This window comes from Prionailurus viverrinus, chromosome F2, assembly GCF_022837055.1.
Source record: "Prionailurus viverrinus isolate Anna chromosome F2, UM_Priviv_1.0, whole genome shotgun sequence".
NCBI classification, from domain to species: Eukaryota; Metazoa; Chordata; class Mammalia; order Carnivora; family Felidae; genus Prionailurus; species Prionailurus viverrinus.
The window spans coordinates 57,489,153-57,510,121 of NC_062578.1; the positions used below are offsets into that span (position 1 = coordinate 57,489,153).

The 20,969-nt window shown below is 36.1% G+C and overlaps 1 protein-coding gene across 2 annotated transcripts in view; it reads right to left on the minus strand.

Moving 5' to 3' along the window:
* CSMD3 (CUB and Sushi multiple domains 3) overlaps nt 1-20,969 on the minus strand; it is a 1,270,863-nt gene that overhangs the window by 232,985 nt on the left and 1,016,909 nt on the right. For both annotated transcript variants that reach the window (XM_047842282.1, XM_047842281.1), the window contains one exon: nt 18,068-18,184. In XM_047842282.1, the coding sequence (XP_047698238.1) occupies nt 18,068-18,184 (117 nt within the window). The remainder of the gene's footprint in view (nt 1-18,067; nt 18,185-20,969) is intronic.

A 20,969-nucleotide genomic window follows, 5' to 3' on the forward strand; every position in this document is an offset into this window, starting at 1 on the left:
CTTTGTGTCTTCTATTTTCTTTCTTTTTCTTTTTCTTTTTACAATTAATATAAAATATTTAAAAATAAGCTAAAAATACAACTTTCTAAATGATCATAGAAGCACTATTCTTAAAGGCTTTAGAAAACATTCAATGTGATTTAAAAGTAAAACTACTCTTTTTTAAGTGTACTTTCTGTTTTTCAGTTTGTTTAATTAATAACATGACCTTTTAATATTGTTCGTGAATCAAATTACTCATTATTTATAAATGCCAACTTTTAAAAGTTAGATTTTTAAATTTGGATTTTAATAAGGTGTTTCTGTTTTATTGGTTGTAAAGATAGTCATTATTTAGAACTTTTTTTTTAAACAAAGCTTGGGATAATTTATTGTCTTGGTTAGATACAAATTCTCCCCATGGCATCTGCTCATTTGGCTTACATTTCTGCCACTGAACCAGAGACTGAAATCCTCCCCAGCTGTGATTCATGATCTGTTTATATACAATCTGCCAGACCACACTGCCATAAAGCTTGCAAGATTCTCAGGTAAGAGGAAAGCGAGGTTATATAGCCTATCCTAGACTTCCTTATGCTATACTGTTTAAATCTTAGCAAACTACAAAGTTGACCTTGGGTATAAAAGAATGAGAAGTTATAAAGTGAACCCATATCTGGGGGTTTTGAAACATTATTCTTCAGTGCTAGATTCAAGTTTTTAAAAAGTTGTTGGCAGATGAAGTTAAAATACGTACATTACACAAATACACTCTTAGCTTCTTGAAAACGTGAGGATCTTTAACTGAAGAATAATAGAGCGGATGTGAAAAAATAATTATGTTTAAGGTATGACATATCACTTCTGAAAATGTATGCATACCATTTAAAAAATTAAGAGTAGGCAAAAATGAAACCATGTTTTCTAAGCTAGCAGAATTGTGGTGATTAAACTTTCCTGAAAATTTCTTAAACAGAAAAATGACTACATAATCCAATATAGGTAACTTTCTTTCATCAAAGATGTACCATACTGGGTAGAAAGGGAAAATTTCATTGAGACTTTAAGGCATTTTTAACTACAGCTTTAACCCTTTAAGGGGCCATTTTCAGCGTTTTCACATAGCAAAGGATTATCTGGTAATTATAGTCCACATATGTTGCTTGTTTAAATAATACATTTGTGTCTTTAATTACTGGTTTGAGAGCCCAAACAACTAACCTGTGCACATCTAACATTATTCCATGTTATGGCCATATCAATATGTAAACGAATTGGTTCACTTGAGTAAATAGGAAGCTTCAACCAATTAAAATCAGACATAAGCTTTTACTTATCAGGACATCATCGTAAACAAAAAACATACACTGCTCAGGTAATACACTATACAGATAAATCAGAATAAATGATTTTGTGTATTTTAAATTTACTTTTCCGTTAACTATTATTCAGTTATTTCTATCACTGAAGCATAAATTATAAAATACCTCCTGAAATATTTTGTAGAATTGTATTTCCTGTCTTCTGAACCATAATCTGCATAATATAGTGAATAGGAAAAACAAATTCAGTTAAGAAAAAAAACAAAAAACAAAAACAAACTGACCTAAAAGAGGTGATGTTATTGAAAATACTGGTTAAAATTAAGTGAGCATTTGGTACATATGATATACTATACTAAATGCTCCAAATAAATGGTTTCTCACCAGATTCTTGATTCTTAGTAGAAAGCCATTAGGCTGGAATAGTTATTTCCTCAAATTAAAAAAAAAAAAAATGACGAAGTAACTTGATCAAAGTAACCAGCAGGTAAATGGCAGAACTGGGATGAACATGTGCCTTTACTAATCTCCAGGGAAATAGAGCATAATAAGGAGGTCAAGATATAAACAAAGTACACAGAAAACAAAGTATAAAGAAATTTACAGAAAAAATAGACTTTTTTTTCATCTGTAAGATGAGGAAAGTGAAACCCAGAGGCAATAAATGACTCATCCAGCTTTCACATACCTTAACAGATTGATGAAGATTAGGACTTGGTCTTTGAGTTTCTAGAAGGATATCATACCTATTCAAATCTATGGAAAGCTAAGTAGTGAGAAAATGTGAAACTTACATAACATCACACAGCAGGCTGCATTAGTGGGAAAATGATCCCACATAATTCTCAGCCAACTCTTAGTGATACAGTTGGGGATTAAAAAAATAAAAGATACACATGTTTATATTTACTCTTTATTACAGTCTTATTTTTTAAAGAATACTGGTGAAAGATCAATTGATTTTTAAAAACATTTTGTACAGAAAGATGTAAATTATCGACTCAAGAAGAATCCAGTTTCATCTCCAAAAAACACCTCCGCCCCAGCTCCTGAGATTATTTGGAAACAAATTCCAGATATCATATCATTTCCTAAGTAAATATAAAACACAATTTTACAGAAGACAACCTGGGGGGATGATTATGTTTTAAATGTCCTGAAAACAAATGAGTGGTAGAGAGCTAGAAGAGAATGTCTAATAATATGCCTTATAAGTAGATAAGAATTGTGAATGTGGACTTTATTTTTCAAATGGGAAATCCACAGAACAATTATAGCAGAAGTCAGCAAAAATGGAAGGTAAATCTTACAAGAATTTGGCAAATTGGTAAGGGCAATCATCGGACAGGCAAACCGAGTGATAGGCAGTTTGCGGAGCTCAGGTTTCTTTCAATGAAGGATTCTAGTATTCTTCCTAAGTGCAGTCAGCACTGAGTAGAGACCAATGGTCCTGTGGAATACTATTAATAAAACATGTATGTACTTCCTGGGGTAGAGGGGAGTCTACTATATGCAGAAAAAAAAATGGAATCAAATACTTGTTCATACTCAAATATATATTTAAAGTAGTGTTCTTGAACTGTTATATTTTCTTAAAATGAGTCAATGAGAAAACAAAAACACCGAAAAGGTTATTACTAACCTTTACACGGCGTCCTACACTTTAAACATGAGCATGCATGTCCAGACATCAGAAAAGGCCTTGGTTCCAGGTCTCATTGCTGTGTGATATCACTTTGCCCTTTCTCCTCATAATTCTGTTTCCATCACACCCTCTCCAGACCATGAATTACTCAAGAATATTAACTCTACATCTTTTATTCATTTCTACTGCTCCCTGAAGTCAGTTTCCTCCCTTCTCCCACTGCCTAAATTAGCCTTCCCATTATTTCTCACCTCTGCCTCTCAAATAGCCTGTCTCCCCCGCCACCAATGACACACCTAAAATGTCCAGGAGGCTGTATTTTTCTGCTTAAATAGCTTCATTAGTTTCTACAGCATACATGCTACATTTTACCCTCATACCTATTCTCCATTCTACAAAATATTTTAATCTTCACTAATCTCCCTAATCTAAATTTGATCCTTCTGATCAAAGTTGCACTGTTCTCTCCCATTAGCAGAATCTTGGGGTGGTAATTGCATATATGTGTGTGTTTGGGTGTATTCAATTATATTTACTAGGTGACAAAGTATTTAATCAACGTGACATGGGACCAACCCAGTCAGAATTGATGTTAAACTGGGTATTATTCCTTTAGTTGCTGGGGGAAGGGCCGGGGAAAGTGCTCGGTGGCCAGAGGGATGTGGCATTGTTCAGGAGATTGCCAACAGCAGGGAAATATATCCAAATTCGAACAAGTGAAATGGCTGTGCCAGTATGTTCCAGATGAATATTATCCTTAGACTGCCTGACTACAAAAGTAGAGTATATGCTAATGAGACCAATTAGGCATTTCTGTTTCACTGGGCATCGCATACCCTCAGCCTAGAAAATGTCTCTCTGAAGGAGAGTAGGAAGTCAGTAGCATTTTTGAATTGATTTAAACGTGGCATACCAGCCTTTCATAATCTGGTCTTTGTCTGCTTCTCCAGTTTTAAGCATATTAGTTTCTGAGTGCTGTTCTGCTCTTCAGCCAGAGAGAAAAACATGCAGTTCCTTTCAGAAACTATGTACCATATATCTATGCCTCTGCTTGTGTTGTTTTGTCTGGCTGGAATATTGTTCTTCAAGTGGCTAACAATTGCACATTCTTTAAGACTCAGGCCACACAGTATTTCATCAGGTAAATGTTTCTGACACTGGGACCCCCACATCCCAAACCTGCCATCAGTCTGTGTTAGGTGTTTCCCTGCTATTTTTCCTTAGCATCCTCACAAACATCTCTCCCAGCAGTTTCCGTGATCTTTTTAAATAAACTGTTCCATTATCTGATGCCTTTCTTATGATCTCCTGAAGGGCAAGAACCATTGTTTATATAACCTGTATACTCAGATTCTAGCTCAAGGCTTAGTGTATACACGCTGTTTATTTAAACAGTTGATACAATTACTGAATCATTGCCACTTACAAGCAAAATACAGGCCTCTACCCACCATGTGGTTAGAATTAATAGTAGCTTATTTCTCTGAAGTTAGAGATGGTGGAGAGAAGCAAAGGGATGAGAAAAAGGGTAAGGAAGTCATTAAGTTTCCATAACTAAACCTACAAACATATTACATTGAAAATCATATTCATTCCACAGATGAATTTTGTTTGGACCATCCTGTGTTTTAAACGTAGAATGCAACTGCTTTCAAGAAGGTCAACTTTTAGTTCACCACAGTAATGCCATTCCTTACAATGCCCACATCCTGATTTCATTTATATCATGTATCATTAAATCAGTGTTTTTAATTTGAATTTTAGTTGGCAGCATCCGTTGACATAAAATAAATATTATACTAGGTTTAAAAAATACATTATATAAAGGGTTGGTAAGAGGAGCTGTATGACAGATGAAACTTTGATAGTTTGGTTATTTCAGTAGGTAACAGCTTTTGTGAATTGGGAAAATATTCTAGTTACACATCTGTCTTGGAGTTTTACCTTCTCAGCAAAAGCAGCTGGGTTGATATACTAAGAGTTTATATAAGCTTCAAGAGAATAGTAGTTCAATCCCTTTTAACTCAGGGGCTGGAATAACACTTCTGTAGTGTGCATTGTGCACCATGTATTTGTATGCTAACCACAAAATAAACGCCATCAATCCCCTAACTTATTTGAAGTAAAATTTACTGAGTTTTCAAATAAATAAACTACTTAAAAATTCTAGTTATTTTGTTGGGTCTAAAGCAGATAAATTAAATCATAAGTGACCAAAACAGGAGAAAAAATCGTAATCGGTAGTGGATTGCAGTGGTAAACAATTAGAGATCATTCTACCATCCTGAAACATCAGTGGGAGAGTATCAAAAATGATGGGTATTCCATGTTTACAAAAGGATCTGCCTGCAGCATGCTGTGTGTTTTTGTGAATCATTTATCTCCTAGCTTTAATCTGTCATAGTATGAGATGTTACAAATGTGATTCTGCATGACAGAATAATGAAAAACTAAAAAAGACTGTTTAATGACTTCTCCATAAAAACTTTTCCAGGAAAAACTATGAATACATTTAGAAAACTGGGTTTTGGGGGCGCCTGGGTGGCGCAGTCGGTTAAGCGTCCGACTTCAGCCAGGTCACGATCTCGCGGTCCGTGAGTTCAAGCCCCGCATCGGGCTCTGGGCTGATGGCTCAGAGCCTGGAGCCTGTTTCTGATTCTGTGTCTCCCTCTCTCTGCCCCTCCCCCGTTCATGCTCTGTGTCTCTCTGTCCCAAAAATAAATAAACGTTGAAAAAAAAATTAAAAAAAAGAAAACTGGGTTTTTTTTTCTTTTCATAATTTCAAATATTCTCCCATATTGGGATCTTAAGGGAAGACCATCAAATTTACAGTAAAATTTTGTAAGTATATGAATATTTGAGTTTATCTAAGGAATTATTTTGTAATTAAATACAAGTATGGGAACAGAGTAGAAGATAATTTTCTAACATTTGTAGTGACTGAAAAATGAGAAGTGCCCTCAAAAGTACTTATGGAACTTTCATGATAGAGGTGACAAAGTTAAAGACGACTACCCAGGACATTCTGATGCATTAAAAATCAGAAAAGAAAACGAAAGGAAGTTTAAAAAGGGGAATGTAGAAAAAGACTGTTACATAACTTACTTTTTTAGGAACACACAAGATTCAGAATTTATACTAAATTTATAGTCATTTTTGTAATTAACTAAAATTACACAAATCCATGTAATTCTATGATCAGACTTGAATTCCAGAATGGTTGTTAGTTCTTTCCTATATTTTACTTCTCTAGCTGCCAATGCATACTCTTTGAATTTAAATGTAAATTGCCCCCATTTTTTTTTTTTTTACTGGGCAGGTCCTTAGAGACCATTGAATCAGAGCTTCTCATAGGTCAAACAAAACAAAACAAAACAAAACAAAAGAAACAACCAACTGAGGTCCAGAAAGCTTAAATAACTTACTTGATTTTACACTACCTACAGAGGCAGATAAAGACCACAATTCAGACCTTTGGTCTCCCGGTTCAGTTTTTTTTCCCAGTTTTCCGCAATAACTGTCCAATCTTCTCTTCAGTTTATTTTGGTTGCCATCATTGACCCTATGACTCTGAGCTTTAATTCAAAATAATCTTCAGCAATCTGATGCTAATTGGTACTAAACAGACTGATGGGGGCAGCCACAGAATTTATCATCTTGATAAAATACAGCAAAAAATAAAAGTGAATATGAATGGGAAAAATACTAATATAGTGATACATAATCACCATTTAAACAAATTATTGTAAAATGTCTAGACTTATATTCTGCACTATATTTTTCAAAGTTTTCTCCTGAATATTTAAGCATAAATTATTTCCTATAACTGATTTTTTTAAAAATGAGAGAAATGTGAAACATCACCACTGACACCCAGTATACAATCAATGCAAATATATACTTATCATAATGACCTAATAGATAATTCAGCAGTTATTTAAAAAATTCAGGTAGGGGCACCTGGGTGGCTAAGTCAGTTGAGTGTCTGACTTCAGCTCAGGTCATGATCTCATGGTTCATGGGCTCGAGCCCCGCATCAGGCTTGCTGCTGTCAGCACAGAGTCTGCTTTGGATCCTCTGTCCCTCATTCTCTCTGTCTTTCCCCCGCTTGCGCTCTCTCTCTCTTTCAAAAATAAATAAACCTTAAAAAAATTCAACTAATAACATTCTAGAGCATATTATAGTCATTTTCTTGGAGGCTGAAAGGAAATAATTTTTTTAAGTGGAAAGAGAACATAATGGCAATAGGAAGTGATGATACATGTCAATGTATTTAAGATATGATATTATATAATTTAGAAATTGCAGTTTTCTAAATCAGTTTTTATTAAAGAGGCTAAAGGCCTGTGTTGATGTTTGCTGACAGATTTCCAGCCACACTGCTCCCCTTCCTCCTCTGCCACACAGCTGAGCAAGCAGATCACAAAGCCTGAGTTCTTTGTTCGGCACTAGTGGGAGGGTGAAACCACCCTAGCACTGAATGAGCACAGGAACCCTAGCACCACCACCACCCTATTACCCCAGCAGAATTCCAAAGTCCATCTTCTTTCCCTGCTCTCTCGTGCCATTCTGGACGTGTTTGGAAGCCTGTCCTCCTCCCCCTGGAAAGCCTCATTATGTGAGTGATAAAAGTTTTCATGGTCCCTATCGTTTGTGTGGTGCCATCTGTCTTAAACTCCAAACCAACTGTAGCACAAACTCAACAAGGGATGCCATGAGGAGGTATCCAGGAGATGAATCACAGGACTGAGAGTCTGTCTTCTCTTGCCGTGGTTTAGTAACTGGCTCCTTTACCCCCTACCAATCTTGCACTTTGAGCTCTGCTGCTTTGTGCTGTATTTGCTGAGTTCTACCGAATATTCATCACAGATTTAATCAACCCACACCAGAAATTTTGACAACTGTCATTTAGAAACAAGAGTTAAGGCTGTCCTTAAATTGACCACAGTACCACCGTACCATGTCTGGGGCATCTTAGCCTGGTCCTATCTGTATGCCTCATGTGGAATTGTGTGTCTTGACTCCAGCATAAGCTGTGATTAATGCAAAGTTCAGAGGAACACTTTTACTTTATGACTGTTGATTGTGGTCCTTCTCCCATAGAATTCTCAGGAAAAGTACTGATACCCTGTGCAATACATGGGGCTGTTGAGTGGCCAGTCGTATGGAAGGGCAGTTATCACGTGGCATGCTGAGGTCTACACTCCTAAAAGCAGCTGATTCAGGGGCGCCTGGGTGGCACAGTCGGTTAAGCGTCCGACTTCAGCCAGGTCACGATCTCGCGGTCCGTGAGTTCGAGCCCCGTGTCAGGCTCTGGGCTGATGGCTCAGAGCCTGGAGCCTGTTTCCGATTCTGTGTCTCCCTCTCTCTCTGCCCCTCCCCCATTCATGCTCTGTCTCTCTCTGTCCCAAAAAAAATAAATAAACGTTGAAAAAAAAAAAGCAGCTGATTCAGTAAGACTCCGTGCAAATGTTTTCGTTATCACTGCTGCCCGGACTTTTTTATAACAAGGATCCTGATCCTAGGCTTATGTAGAAATAAACAAACAAAAACACATGACAGCCATGTGGGAAAATTAAAGAGATAATTCAAACTCTGCTTAAATTCCAGATCCTTAAGCCCTATAAAGAAACAATTGTTGTGGGGGAAGCCCTTAACCTTCATGTTACAGATTTGACGCTTTCTAGACAAACAATGTGATAAATATAAGCAGGGTAAAGAGGTTCCCTCTCCTCCAAACTGTATCTAGTTAACCATTAAACAAACAAACTAGATATAAGGTGAGGAGGAGACAAAAAAAATTGAAAAAGAGATCCATAATTTGACCCAATTAGAAATCCAAAATTTACTACGAGACTTAAAATGTCTCTAATTGTCCTTTGCACCTCTACAACATGGAATTTGAGTTAATTTTAATATCTACTGAGATGCACCAACTAGCAAAACTTCATGGCCTTATACAATTACAGAGGTTCAAATTATAGTCCTTTTTGGGATCTCAGTAAATTTAAAGAAGGGCACACCCTATAATATAAAGGAGTTATGAAATATAAAATGTGGAACAAAGAGGTATGCATTATCTTAATCATCAGAATTATTGTCCTGCCTAAATATCCCATAGCAGTCATGGAAACTCTAATCAAAAATGTACTAAATTAAATTATGTCTTTGGCATTTATAGAAGGCTTGCCAAACTGAGACACTATGGGCCTTTCTCCATAATTAAAATAGTTAATGTGGTCCAATATAAGTTAAAACAGAGCCTTTAAAGACTGACACCCGTCACAAAAGATTTATTTAGAGAAGGGTGTTTATACCCAATATTTCTCCCTTTAACAGACCAATATGGTTGTTCTTAAACCTGGGAAAAATGAATGGTACCTCATGGTGGATTACTGCAACCATGGTTCTGTGGTTCCAACCATTAAAATCCCATTAATCAATATCATTGAAATTACTGGTTCCATCCAATCATTAGCTGGTAAATATTTTGTTATTATTTATTTGGCTCATATGTTTAACACCAATTTCCACAGACTCAGAGCCATAGTTTGCCTTTAGCTATGATGAAATGCAACACATTTTGACTTCAGCCTCGATGGGACACTTCTACCTGGCTGCCCACAAGGTCTTCAAAAGCTCAGCCATTGCTCACGTCTTTGTTGGCAAAATTATCAGTGTGTCCAACTTTCTTGAGGAGCACAGGCAATGACATCACTCTTATGACACCTTCCTTCATGGATATTCATTTGCCACAATCATTCAAGACATACAAATACAAAAGAGCTCACAAATTGTGAGGTTCCATTTACCTACATATAATAGAAGGCCCTGTCACCTCAGTTAAATCCCTAGGAATTATTTGGTCAGCCTGAAGCCACTCTATTTCTGACACCATTAAGAAAGTAAAAAAATCTAAAGATTTTATTTTTAAGTAATCTCTACACCCAGTGCGGGGCTCAAACCCCCCACCCTGAGGTCAAGAGACACACACTCCACTGACTGAGCCAGCCAGGTGCTCCAAGAAAGAAATAATGACACATGGCAACACAATGTTAAAACAGCTCAAATGTCTTTTAGGAATTTTTGGATTTTGAGGGCAACATATTCCTAATTTATAATTTTACTTAAGGTAATTTATTCTGTTTTTAGTAAACAGGCCTACCTTGAATGGTGCCATTTACAAAACTATCTCTAGACCCCTGAATTATAATACAACAAGTGCCGTCCCTTAGAGACTCCATTACTCTAGAGGCTTTAGCAAGTTCCCCTCATGGCTCTTGGAGTCTCTGGACTCCCTATGATAGGCATAAGTTGCCCCTGAACTTCTGATACAAGAAGATTCCCCTCTAAGTCCCATGCTATTGCAGTGGCAATGCTGCATGGTGGGATCTCCCAGAAAAAAATTCTCTCAAAGGCTCTGAGTCCATGGCTCTCTATATTCAGCTGCGCATTGTGCCTTGAGTCTTGGAAGCAGTATTCTGCAAGTTTGGTATGGCTACTAAAGCCTCCTAGCTAAAAATGCAAAGTATACCTACATATTAGAGCTAAAACTAGGCCCTTTGACCTACCCCAACCTGCATGAAGGTGTGGCCTTTCTGGTCCTTAATTCCTTGCCAGATGCCATGCTTTTTCAGAGGTTCCTCTTCTGAATCCCTTAGCTCCCTGAGTAGCCTTTGGGGATCAACTGAGTGAATAGTAAAGTGAATCTGTATACGTAGACAGTATAACCAACATCATCAACATGATGAACACCCTGGAAAACTGCTTCTTTTAATACCTTAACCGTGATATCCCTGATAAAAAGATTCACTGATTAGTACAACTGCCCAAACTTTGGATAGTCACCCTTCACTGGACGTCATAGTTAACAAATAGCCCGGGTGAACGTGTCTTAGACCCTTGAGCCATTGCCAATTATCTGAGCATATGGTTGCCCCTTATGGGGTAGACACTTCTGAGAATTTTGTCTCAGACACTCCCTAAATACAAATTGATGCTACACATATCTCCACACATACTAAAGCCACCATACTAAGACTTCATCAAATTACTTCGCATCTTTTTTAGAGCTCTCGTAGTTACCGACAGCAATCAAGGCAACCATTTCACTTCTCACAATACAAAATGCTGAGCTCTGCAACAAGATATTCAATGGAAATGTCATGTCCCTAAGTCTCTGGATACAAGCCTTATAAAGTGACAATGTGATTTAGACAAGTTAAAATATGACACATTTCACTTAAAAAACACCAAGAGTGAATTGTGATAAAGTCTGATCCATTTTTGATGTTTAATCACTGGCAAGTTCCAAGCCATACCTCTTCCACTTCTCTTTTCGCCCCTTATATGGGGCAAGCTAATAAGAAAGGCAGGGTACACTTTCCTTTAGACAAATGGGATTTTCAAATCACATAAGTTCTGACTATTGTGAGGGAGCTTTCACTCTAGCACCAGAATAAAACCCAAAGCCAGTCAGCTTTCCTTGTTTCCTTAAGCAATTTTGGATCTCACTGGATCCAATTCTGGATTGTGCTCTGCTCTTCCCAGAAAGTCTCATTATTATAAGTGATACCTACATCTTTTCATACCTTCTTAGTGCATGTGTGGTGTCATAAGTCTTGACATCCAAATCAAATTTGGATGGGGGATCCTGGTCTAGCTGGTGACTAAATATGGTTTCATCTAATTATACGAGTGGTACCCAAAGAATTAAATAATATAAATATAAATACATACAATGACATTTCCTTACTCTCAAATGTTGGGCTCAAACCTAAGGGTTTCCTCTCTTATAGGCATAAAATTAACATACACATCCCTCCATATTGACATTAACAGAACCATAAATTTTTTAAAACAATAAGAGAGCACACTTTTCTTTGTAATTGTTCTATATATAACAAATAATGGTAAGTGGTAAATACACATTTTGAATAAACACATTTTGTGAACATTTGTCATTTTTAAAGAAGTGAACTCAACATTTACAAAAGACTAATCATTGATTTTGATGCTGGTGTCATACATTTTAAATATAAAATATAAAAAGCCTTTATCGACTGGAAGAGTTCATTCATTACTTAAATCTTCACATCAGGAAAAACAGAATGCCAGTAAAATGATTTACTGACCTAATGAGCATACAAAAATAATCTCAAAACCATTTGTCACTATAATATGGGGGAAAGTAGTGACAATAAATTACTGAATTAAGTATAAAGTCTGGTGATGACAACATAAATTCTGTAAGGGATGCTGAATAAAATAGATAATTGAAAACCACCTAGATATAAGATCAAAAGACAAATGGGTAGATATATGTCTGAGTTTTAAAGGAGAATATACACGGAGTAAAAAAATGGCTATTAGTTTTAACACAAAAGATGAGAATAGTTGACTTTCCATCCATAGCTCAAAACTACAGTAGTACATATTACAAAGTCCAGATACCCACAAGAAAAGTAATCTTTATATATGTGTGTGTATATATATATATGTATATGTATATATATATATATGTGTATATATATATATATATATATATATATATATAGTGTGTGTGTGTGAGCATGTATACATCTTAGTTCCAATCCACTGCTTTTGCTTTTTCCTTCTAAATTCTAAGGAGATCTGAATTTTTAAATACTACCTTTTATAGACTAACAGTTAATACAGAAAGGTGAAAGATATGATATTACAAAAATAAATTGCATTTAACAATCATTATGTAATAACCTAAGTATATAATATGGAAAGGAAATACTAAATTGAGCAAATATAATAAGAATTAATGAAATATTCATTATCTAATCATTATCAGTGTTGTTAATACAATATTATGGTATAGTTTGAGAAAAAAAAAACAGTTATAACCCCATATTGAAGGCAACATCATAGGGAAAGATGTTTCTAAATTGACCTTGAGGAAACATACTGCAATGAAAGATAGGAAAAATAGCAGTTGTGAATCAGAAAGAATACAAACTATGAAGAAGTAGGAAAGAAATTCAAGGTTGTGTCAACTACTTAAAACAAAACAAACAAACCCCAAACCTCTCTCCCAGCAATAAACAAAAGGTTTTAGTAACTGTCTGTACCCCCTGTACAGAGTAGACCAGCCTGACAACTTTGTGTGATTTAGGAGTTCATGAACTTGAAACCTATACAACCAAGAGACTGCATTAATAACAGAAGATACAGAGAGGGCTGACTAACTGGGAAAACTAAGAAGAAAAACCCGAGAAAGTTTTCATGCATACTTCCAAGATTCCACGTTTGAACGCCAGTCTTGGGGAAAAGTAAGTTTTGCCCTTGATAAATAGCCAATCACAGGCCTTTTAGGAGGTGAACTATCTGGAAGCCCAAACACAAAATTAAGTCACCACAGACTATTCTGGATATCCTCAAGGTGATTTTAACGTTGGAATTCTCCAAGAAATCTGAATGTCAGTTTGCATTCCACAGAGCTAATATTTGATACATGTTTTATAGAATAATTTTTGTCTAAGATTTTCTACATAAAACTCTGGTAATATAGTTCATCCTCTGTAGTGGGTTGAATAGTGTTCCCCACCCCCCAAAATGTGTATCTGCCTAGGAGCTTAAAATGTCATTGTATTTGGAAACAGGATCTTTGCAGATATAATTAAATATTAATATGAAATTATACTGGATTAAAGTGCACCCTAAATCCAACACATGGTGTCTTTAAAAGAAAAGAGGACAGAGATACATGCAGAAACAGAGGAGACACACAAACAGGGCAAAGGTCTTGTGAAGACAGAGGCAGAAATTAGTGATACAACTACAGCCACAGAATGTGAAGGGTGGCTGAAAGCCACTAGAAGCTAGGAAGAAGCCAGGAAAGATTCTTCCCTAGGGCCTTCAGAGGGAGTGTGGCACTACTGAAAGCTTGATTTCAGAGATCTAGCCTCCAGAACTGAGAGAACAAATTTCTGTTGTTTTAAACCACTGACTTTGTGATATTTTGTTAAGGCAGCCCTCAGATACTAATACATTCTCTTTTACGCATAATCCCTGGAATGCAAGGAATGGGTGACGGAAGGGATAGAAGGGGGCAGGGGGGGAGTTTGGAAAGGAATAATCATGTCAAGGAGTGATATTCCATGTGAAACCAGTTTAGGAATTATGTAACTAGTTATGAACCATTTCTTCTGAATTATAGTTGAAAGAGGACTTTCATCTCCTTTAACCGTTTTAAGCTTCTTGTTTTACCAGCGGGTCCGTCTAAAATCTTTAATTTTTCCTTGTCTATTGTGTCTTTCTCTTGGGCTTTAAAGTAGGAAAATTCCATTATATTCTATCCCAAGAGAAAACAGACATAAACACTAGCCTCTGACTTGCCCCCCATTTCACTGCCATACTAGCTCCTTCTTTTTTTTCTCAGCCAAAATTGTTGAAATAGAAGTCCAAACATTTATTCTCCAGTGTTTGTAAGTCCTCACTCCATACAACTTGATTTTGGCTGCTACACTCTAAGTATAAATACCTATTAACAAAAATATTTTTCCTCTAACAATGGCAACAGTTTTCTTATGTTATAAAGCATCTTATCTATATCAAAGTCAAAATTAAAAATCTGCCTTGCATGTTTTAGCCCTTAAAAACAATGCATTGTATGAAGACTTAAACAGTAAAACCATAAAGGGGAGACACCTGGTAATTAAAAATTGAAAAATGAAGGAAAAATAAAACATATTTTATTAAAGGTAGGGTTATTTTTAATCCAAAAATCCAAGTGAAATAGTTTAATTGTTAGAAGGAAGTCAACTATCAAAAAATGTTATCCAATGACCCAGAATTATTATATTTCTACATATATAAAACAACCATAATCCTGCAGAATGAATATCACCAAAGAGACCCTAATATCTGAAGTTCAAATGAAATCCAATGACACTTATGAAAGCATTAGGAATTGACAATTTTCTTATCTATAAAAACTGAAAGATATAAATTGACTGGCAAAATAATACTCATTCAATCAACTGGTAAAGTAAGTTCATATTCTGTTCGCATTTAACCGATATGAATTGAATTCTACACTGGGCAACAATAAATAAATAAAAGTAATGTGGTAGCATATGACCTGTAAAAGATCAAGCTGGCTCATCTGGTATTATCTGAAGAAACAGTCACCTGTTCTGACATTAGAGGATAAATGTCCTGTTAAGAATTATTCAGTGACTACATGGCTCATGCAAAATTATGTAGATGATTTTTATGGGCGATTTAACATATTCCATGTGTAATGTTGATTATATGTGATTTTCTCCTTATATAACTTTAGAACGTTAACCTTTGTTAAGCTGCAATTCCCTTGAATGAATTGAGTGTATCTGACAGATATTATGCTAAATGATTAAAAAGTGAAATTCTAAGAGTATCAGCCTATAAAAGATACAGAAGAAAGAATGATTATATTTTAAGATAAGTGACAGGAAGAGAAAAAGTGAGAACTGGTACATTATGAAGCGATACCAAAGAGTCATAAAACAGCTCAAAGTGGAACAGAAGGAAACTGCAAATGACAGGAGGAAGAAGCAGCAAAACAGAAATTTGATTTGTCGATACTCAATGCCTATTGCTTGATCATCTCACATTTAAGAGGTAAAAGTAGGAGTAGGAAGAAGTTGATGATAAGTATTCATTTAATTCGTCTACTCTGCTCCCAGAAAACTTGAAGGTGTTATCAGGTGAGTAGATACCCACTGAAGGTGTAAAACAAACTATTTGTTTTTATGCTTTAATTACATAATATAAATGTTTTATTTTTAGCCATGTTACTCTTAAGACTAATAAATCCAGAATCCAGGTCATTTTATTTCCACATTTTTGGTAACTGGTGGCAGGACCTCTACAAATGTGAACATAAATAAAAGTGTGTGTGTATGTGAATCTCTGTGTGTATATGACTTAACTACGTGTTATTACGCAATCACGTACAAATACTGTATCATTTAATTATAAATTAACCCTATGAGGTAGACATTTATCACCTCTATTTCAGAGAGGAGAAAAGTAAAATTCAGGCTAATGATGGGACTTGTCTAAGTGAGAAAGAATAATGAATTGTGCTCTGAATCCAGAAATCTGACCTCAAAGTTGGCATTTTTTAAACTCATAACGAACATGAACTATGTGAGACATCTTTTATAAATATACAATCTCATTCATCCTTCCCAACAACTTTACTCTGTAGACATAATGACCTCAACTTTACAAATAAAGAAACTGAGTCTCAAAGAGTTTATGTAACTTGTCCAAAGACAGATAGGTACAAGATGTGACAGGCTGAAACTAGGACTCCAAGTTTGTTTGACTTCTTATGTAGTTTGAAATACAGAATGATGTAACATTTACACAAATAAAATCAGTTTCCTTACTAATAAATGAAAGTACATTTGATTTCATCTACAAATAATCCAAGACTTGTTTAAAAATTAATATTAAAAACCACTGATTATCAGTTGCATTGTTTACATTAAGAAGTCTACATTTAACTTACATTAAGTCTACTCGAATAGATTCCATTCCCTTGAAACCTGTTAATTTATTTTAATCAGTACTTTTCCTTCTCTTTTTGAACATCTAGAGGTTACTATAAAATATCCCTAGGTGACCAGCACGTCTACGTATCAGGAAAGGAAATGCCTGTTTTTCCTTTTTCATTTTTCTTGGCTACATGACATCCCAAGAATAGGTTATAGTAGAAGAAATTAATGGATTATAAAGAGAACTGAGGTAACCAGGCAATCTTCTGGGTCATCACTGCTAGGGTTCTGTCAGCATCCATGCAACATTGTTGGCAGCTGGACTATAAACCCCTCTTACAAGAAAAAGACTATTTTGAGGCACAAAAGGAAAAAAATGAATAAACAATTAGGTGGATAATGTTTTTCTTTCTAAACCGTCATTCTCTTCTCGAAGAGTTCAACTCTGATTTAACCAATCAATATGCTAGGAAGAAGAAATATTTTGTAGAGTAAAGAAATAGCCACCTTGCTAATGCTGGCCTCACCATTCTATTTCAAGGTTAAATAAAAGGTTTAGTATTTCACTTCTGATGACAACGTTCTCTCAAATAAGTTGAAGATCTTGGACTTGTTTCGAAAGAAAGAGAAGGAGGATATATGGGTGATATCAGGTTATAAGAAATTGGACTGGAAGCATCAGCTTATTTTATATATCAGCAGAAACATTAAGTCAAGATGTGATCCAAAAATCTTGATATGATAAAATCCATGTCCTTCTGCTAAAATACTTTGTCATTCAGACCCAGACATTCATAACAGCTACGGCAAATCCTTTACCACGTAACACAATGCTGTAAATCTAAATTGTAGAAGTCTGAACTTTCAGCCTCTCTCCCATACTTTACTGCTCACTAAATTTCCTTTGCCTACCCATCCATAAACAGAGCTTAACCTGGGTGAGATCCAGCTGGATCTCAGACACAAAACCTTTAGAAGCCAGGTAAGTGACTTCTAAGACTTGTGATCAGGGAGATGTGAAGGCAGCAAAGGACACATTGTCTTCTCAGTGCCAATGCAGAACAGATTGTCAGGTTGACAAGATGAGCTGAAATGTCCTTTGCTGTCTTTCTATATTCATTGCTGTCCCGGAAACTAGGTGCTTGAAACCAAAATCGTTTCTTTCTGCAAATGTGTTTAAAAAGTATACAACAATATGATTGGTTTGTACATACTTTGCCATTATTATAATAGTTCTATATTTGACTTATGCATATTTTGCAGAGCACACTTTGCTTTATGCTCTGGTAATTTCCCATTTTATATCATTCTGACATGAAGGCACTTGCAAGGTTACTGGATGTACTTATTTTTAAAAATTAAAAACAATCCTGTTTTCATTTTTATATTGTTGTTCACCTGTGTACTTGACTGTAAATTCAGATTGAGTAAAATGACCTCAAAATTTTATTATTACAAAGCTACTATCTAAAAAGAATTGCCAAGTAAAGTACTTTATGAATAGTGAAAATGTGCATAAAAAACTAACATTTTTGAATAGCACACATTGAAAAACAAAGCATGTCTGGAATGAAATACTACGTGATGAGATGACTATTACTTACCAAACTCCTTGGGAACTGCTATCGAATAAACACAATTATGCCCCACACTGTAATTTTTGGGATAGTTTGGTGATAGAACAGTGCCTTCTGAACCCGTTGAACGACTTCCACAGGGTGCTAGGAGACAGAAATGACAAAACATTTTTAGAAAAGCTTTACAAAAATCACACTGTGAATGTTTTCTTGATATAAACATGATGGCTATTGAATTTTAAGGTATTTGGTTTATTTCCATCTTTTAATAAGATCCACCACTGTCAAATATCTTAAAAACAAATTGTGGACATATGTGACTACTGTAGCTATTCAGATTTACTCTTCTCAAACACAGTAATATAAACGTGACATAATGGTGCTATCTCTAGAGGTAATAATGGCGGCTCTGCTTTCATTTATGATAAAAGCGCAAAGGAAATTTTCTCTTATGTAATGATGAGAAATTACATATGCAGGTGGGAAATTGTTGTACTCACTGCCAGGCTTTGACATTCTACTCAAAATCAACCTTGATTATGCTGCCACCAAATTAAGTATTTTTATACACGGGACAGGGACGGCTGTACAAACACATTCACCCACTCATCTAAGTAAAATACTCTCTCACCAACCTTTATCTGTTTATATGATTTACATTTGAATCGTTAGAGTTGCTGATGGTGCACAGAGGCAGATTTTTTTTTTTTTTTTTTTTTTTTTTTTTTGCTACCTCAGCCCCAAATGCACTATGTTCCTAAAAGAGGTGAGGGTGAAACCAATGTTTCGGGCAAATTTGTAGATGATGGTTCTGGTGTTCACAAGATAGGGGGGATACCTTAGGCTTTATAGTTCTGAGTTATGAGGCAGACCCAGGCTAATGATGGAGATTTAAGTATTGAAAACATATAGATGATAGCTGATATTCTCTAAGAAAATGATATCACCCAGAAAATTATACAGAATGAGACAAGATGGGCAAAGAGGAGGTCTGGAGAATGCCAAGGTGTAGGATCGCATAGAGGGTGGCTACAGTGAATGTCGTCCCATGGAAGCCACTGGCAAAGAGCTTCAATTAAAGCAAAGTGTTCAACAGGGTTAAGTGTTGCCAAGTGATAATAAAAGAAAAACGAGTCAGTGGATTTGGCGATGTGGAGTATCACAGAGCAGGGGCTTCTTCTCCTGGCCCATGATTGCTTGAGGAGGGATTCTGTTTAACCGCTGGCTGGCTGGTTCCACCCTTACTCCACGAGGTACAATGAGCTTTCCAGACTGGTCAGCCCAGGAGGGGAACTTCAACCTTACTCCAGGCTGGGGGCCATTCTGCTTAAAGAACATATTGGCTGGTCTCCTCCTCTGCAGAGTCAGTATTACAGGGCAAGTCTGCTGAGAGCGTGGCCATGGTTGTTGCAGGACACCCGTAGCTGTGCAGGATGCCTGTTGTTTTGGCTCCTCTGCTTTTATCAATATTAAAGCTAACAGTCTGACTTCCTTCAGCCTATCCCTTAACTGGCTTTGAACTTGTGCAGAGAGGACTCCCCTCAAGCAATGGGATTTTGGTATTGTTAATACAGCAGGTTCCACTAGAGCAGCTTTTTGCAAACTACAGCCAGCAAACCAAGCCAGGCGGTCAGGAGAGGGTTTTACATTCTTAGAGTCACAAAACAAAGTTTTGAGTTTGAGTACGCGACAGAGACATATGTAGCCAACAAATCCCAAAATACCATCTGGCGCTTTACAGAAAAAAGTTTGCTAACCCTTGAAGTAGAGTAGAGGGGGGGTAGCTAGATAGTAGCTGGATGAAGAGTAAGTATGTAAAGAAATAGATGTAATCAGAGCCTTAATCATAAACAAAAGGAGAATGTGGGGAGTAGTCAGGGGAAGATGCAAAGCTGAGCGAGTTTTGTTACTGTTTTATTTAACGGGGAGGAAGGAGTCATTGCAAAGGGAAAATCAGGAGCAGAACTAGAGTCTAGGAAAAGGTAAGATAAAAAACCAAAGTGGAGCCATTTCACTTTTGAAACCATCAGTGACATTCCCCTGTGACCTGAGGAAAACAGATGGAGAGTAGAAATACATAGGTTTAGGTTACACGCTGGGAATTTATTGGGGTTATTGCCTAATTTTCCTTTTAAGTGTTTGTTCGTTTGTGTGTTTGTAGAGAAAAAGCATGAGCCTGGGAGGGGCAGAGAGAGAGGGAGACAGAGCATCCCAAACAGGGCTGGATTTCACACACCCTGCGATCCTGACCTGAGCCAAAATCCAGAGTCAGAGGCTTAACTGACTGAGACACCCGGGTACCCCCTGATTTTCCTGTTAAAGACAGCTGGGTGCAGTGTTGTGTTAGGTGACTGGAGAAGAGTCATTCATGATAGCTTGAAAAAGTAAACACATTTGATGGATTCCTGGCCAGAGTTTAAAATATATCAACTTTATTCAGCTGATATTACTGATGAGAAAATCATTCAAGAATGAGTACTACGATTTATGTTAACTTTCCTTCTGATTTTAAGGTGCTCCAAAATTACAATACTTTGAATGTATGTGACAATAGCTCTTATTTTCATATTTGGAAAATATGAACAGAAATGAGAGCTTTTCGTTCAAGTTCAGCTTTGTGACTTAGTCATGAACATTCTGCTATTCCACATGAATATGCATCTGACAACCTCAATTTGTTTTTTATAGTTTATTTTGCATAATGGACATTTAGGACAGCTATTTCAAAAAGTATCATTTATAAATATAAAAATGTGAAGTTGTTTTTTAATCATTGATGAATATATATGAGGTTGCAGTATAATCACCTGTTCTTAGGGTAACTAATACTGTATTAGATTCTGTTATTTGTCCTATTATCAATAATTTGGGGTTTCTTCTGGTCAGTGCTTACAGCATGTCCTAGTTTATAATCACTTATGTTGAATAC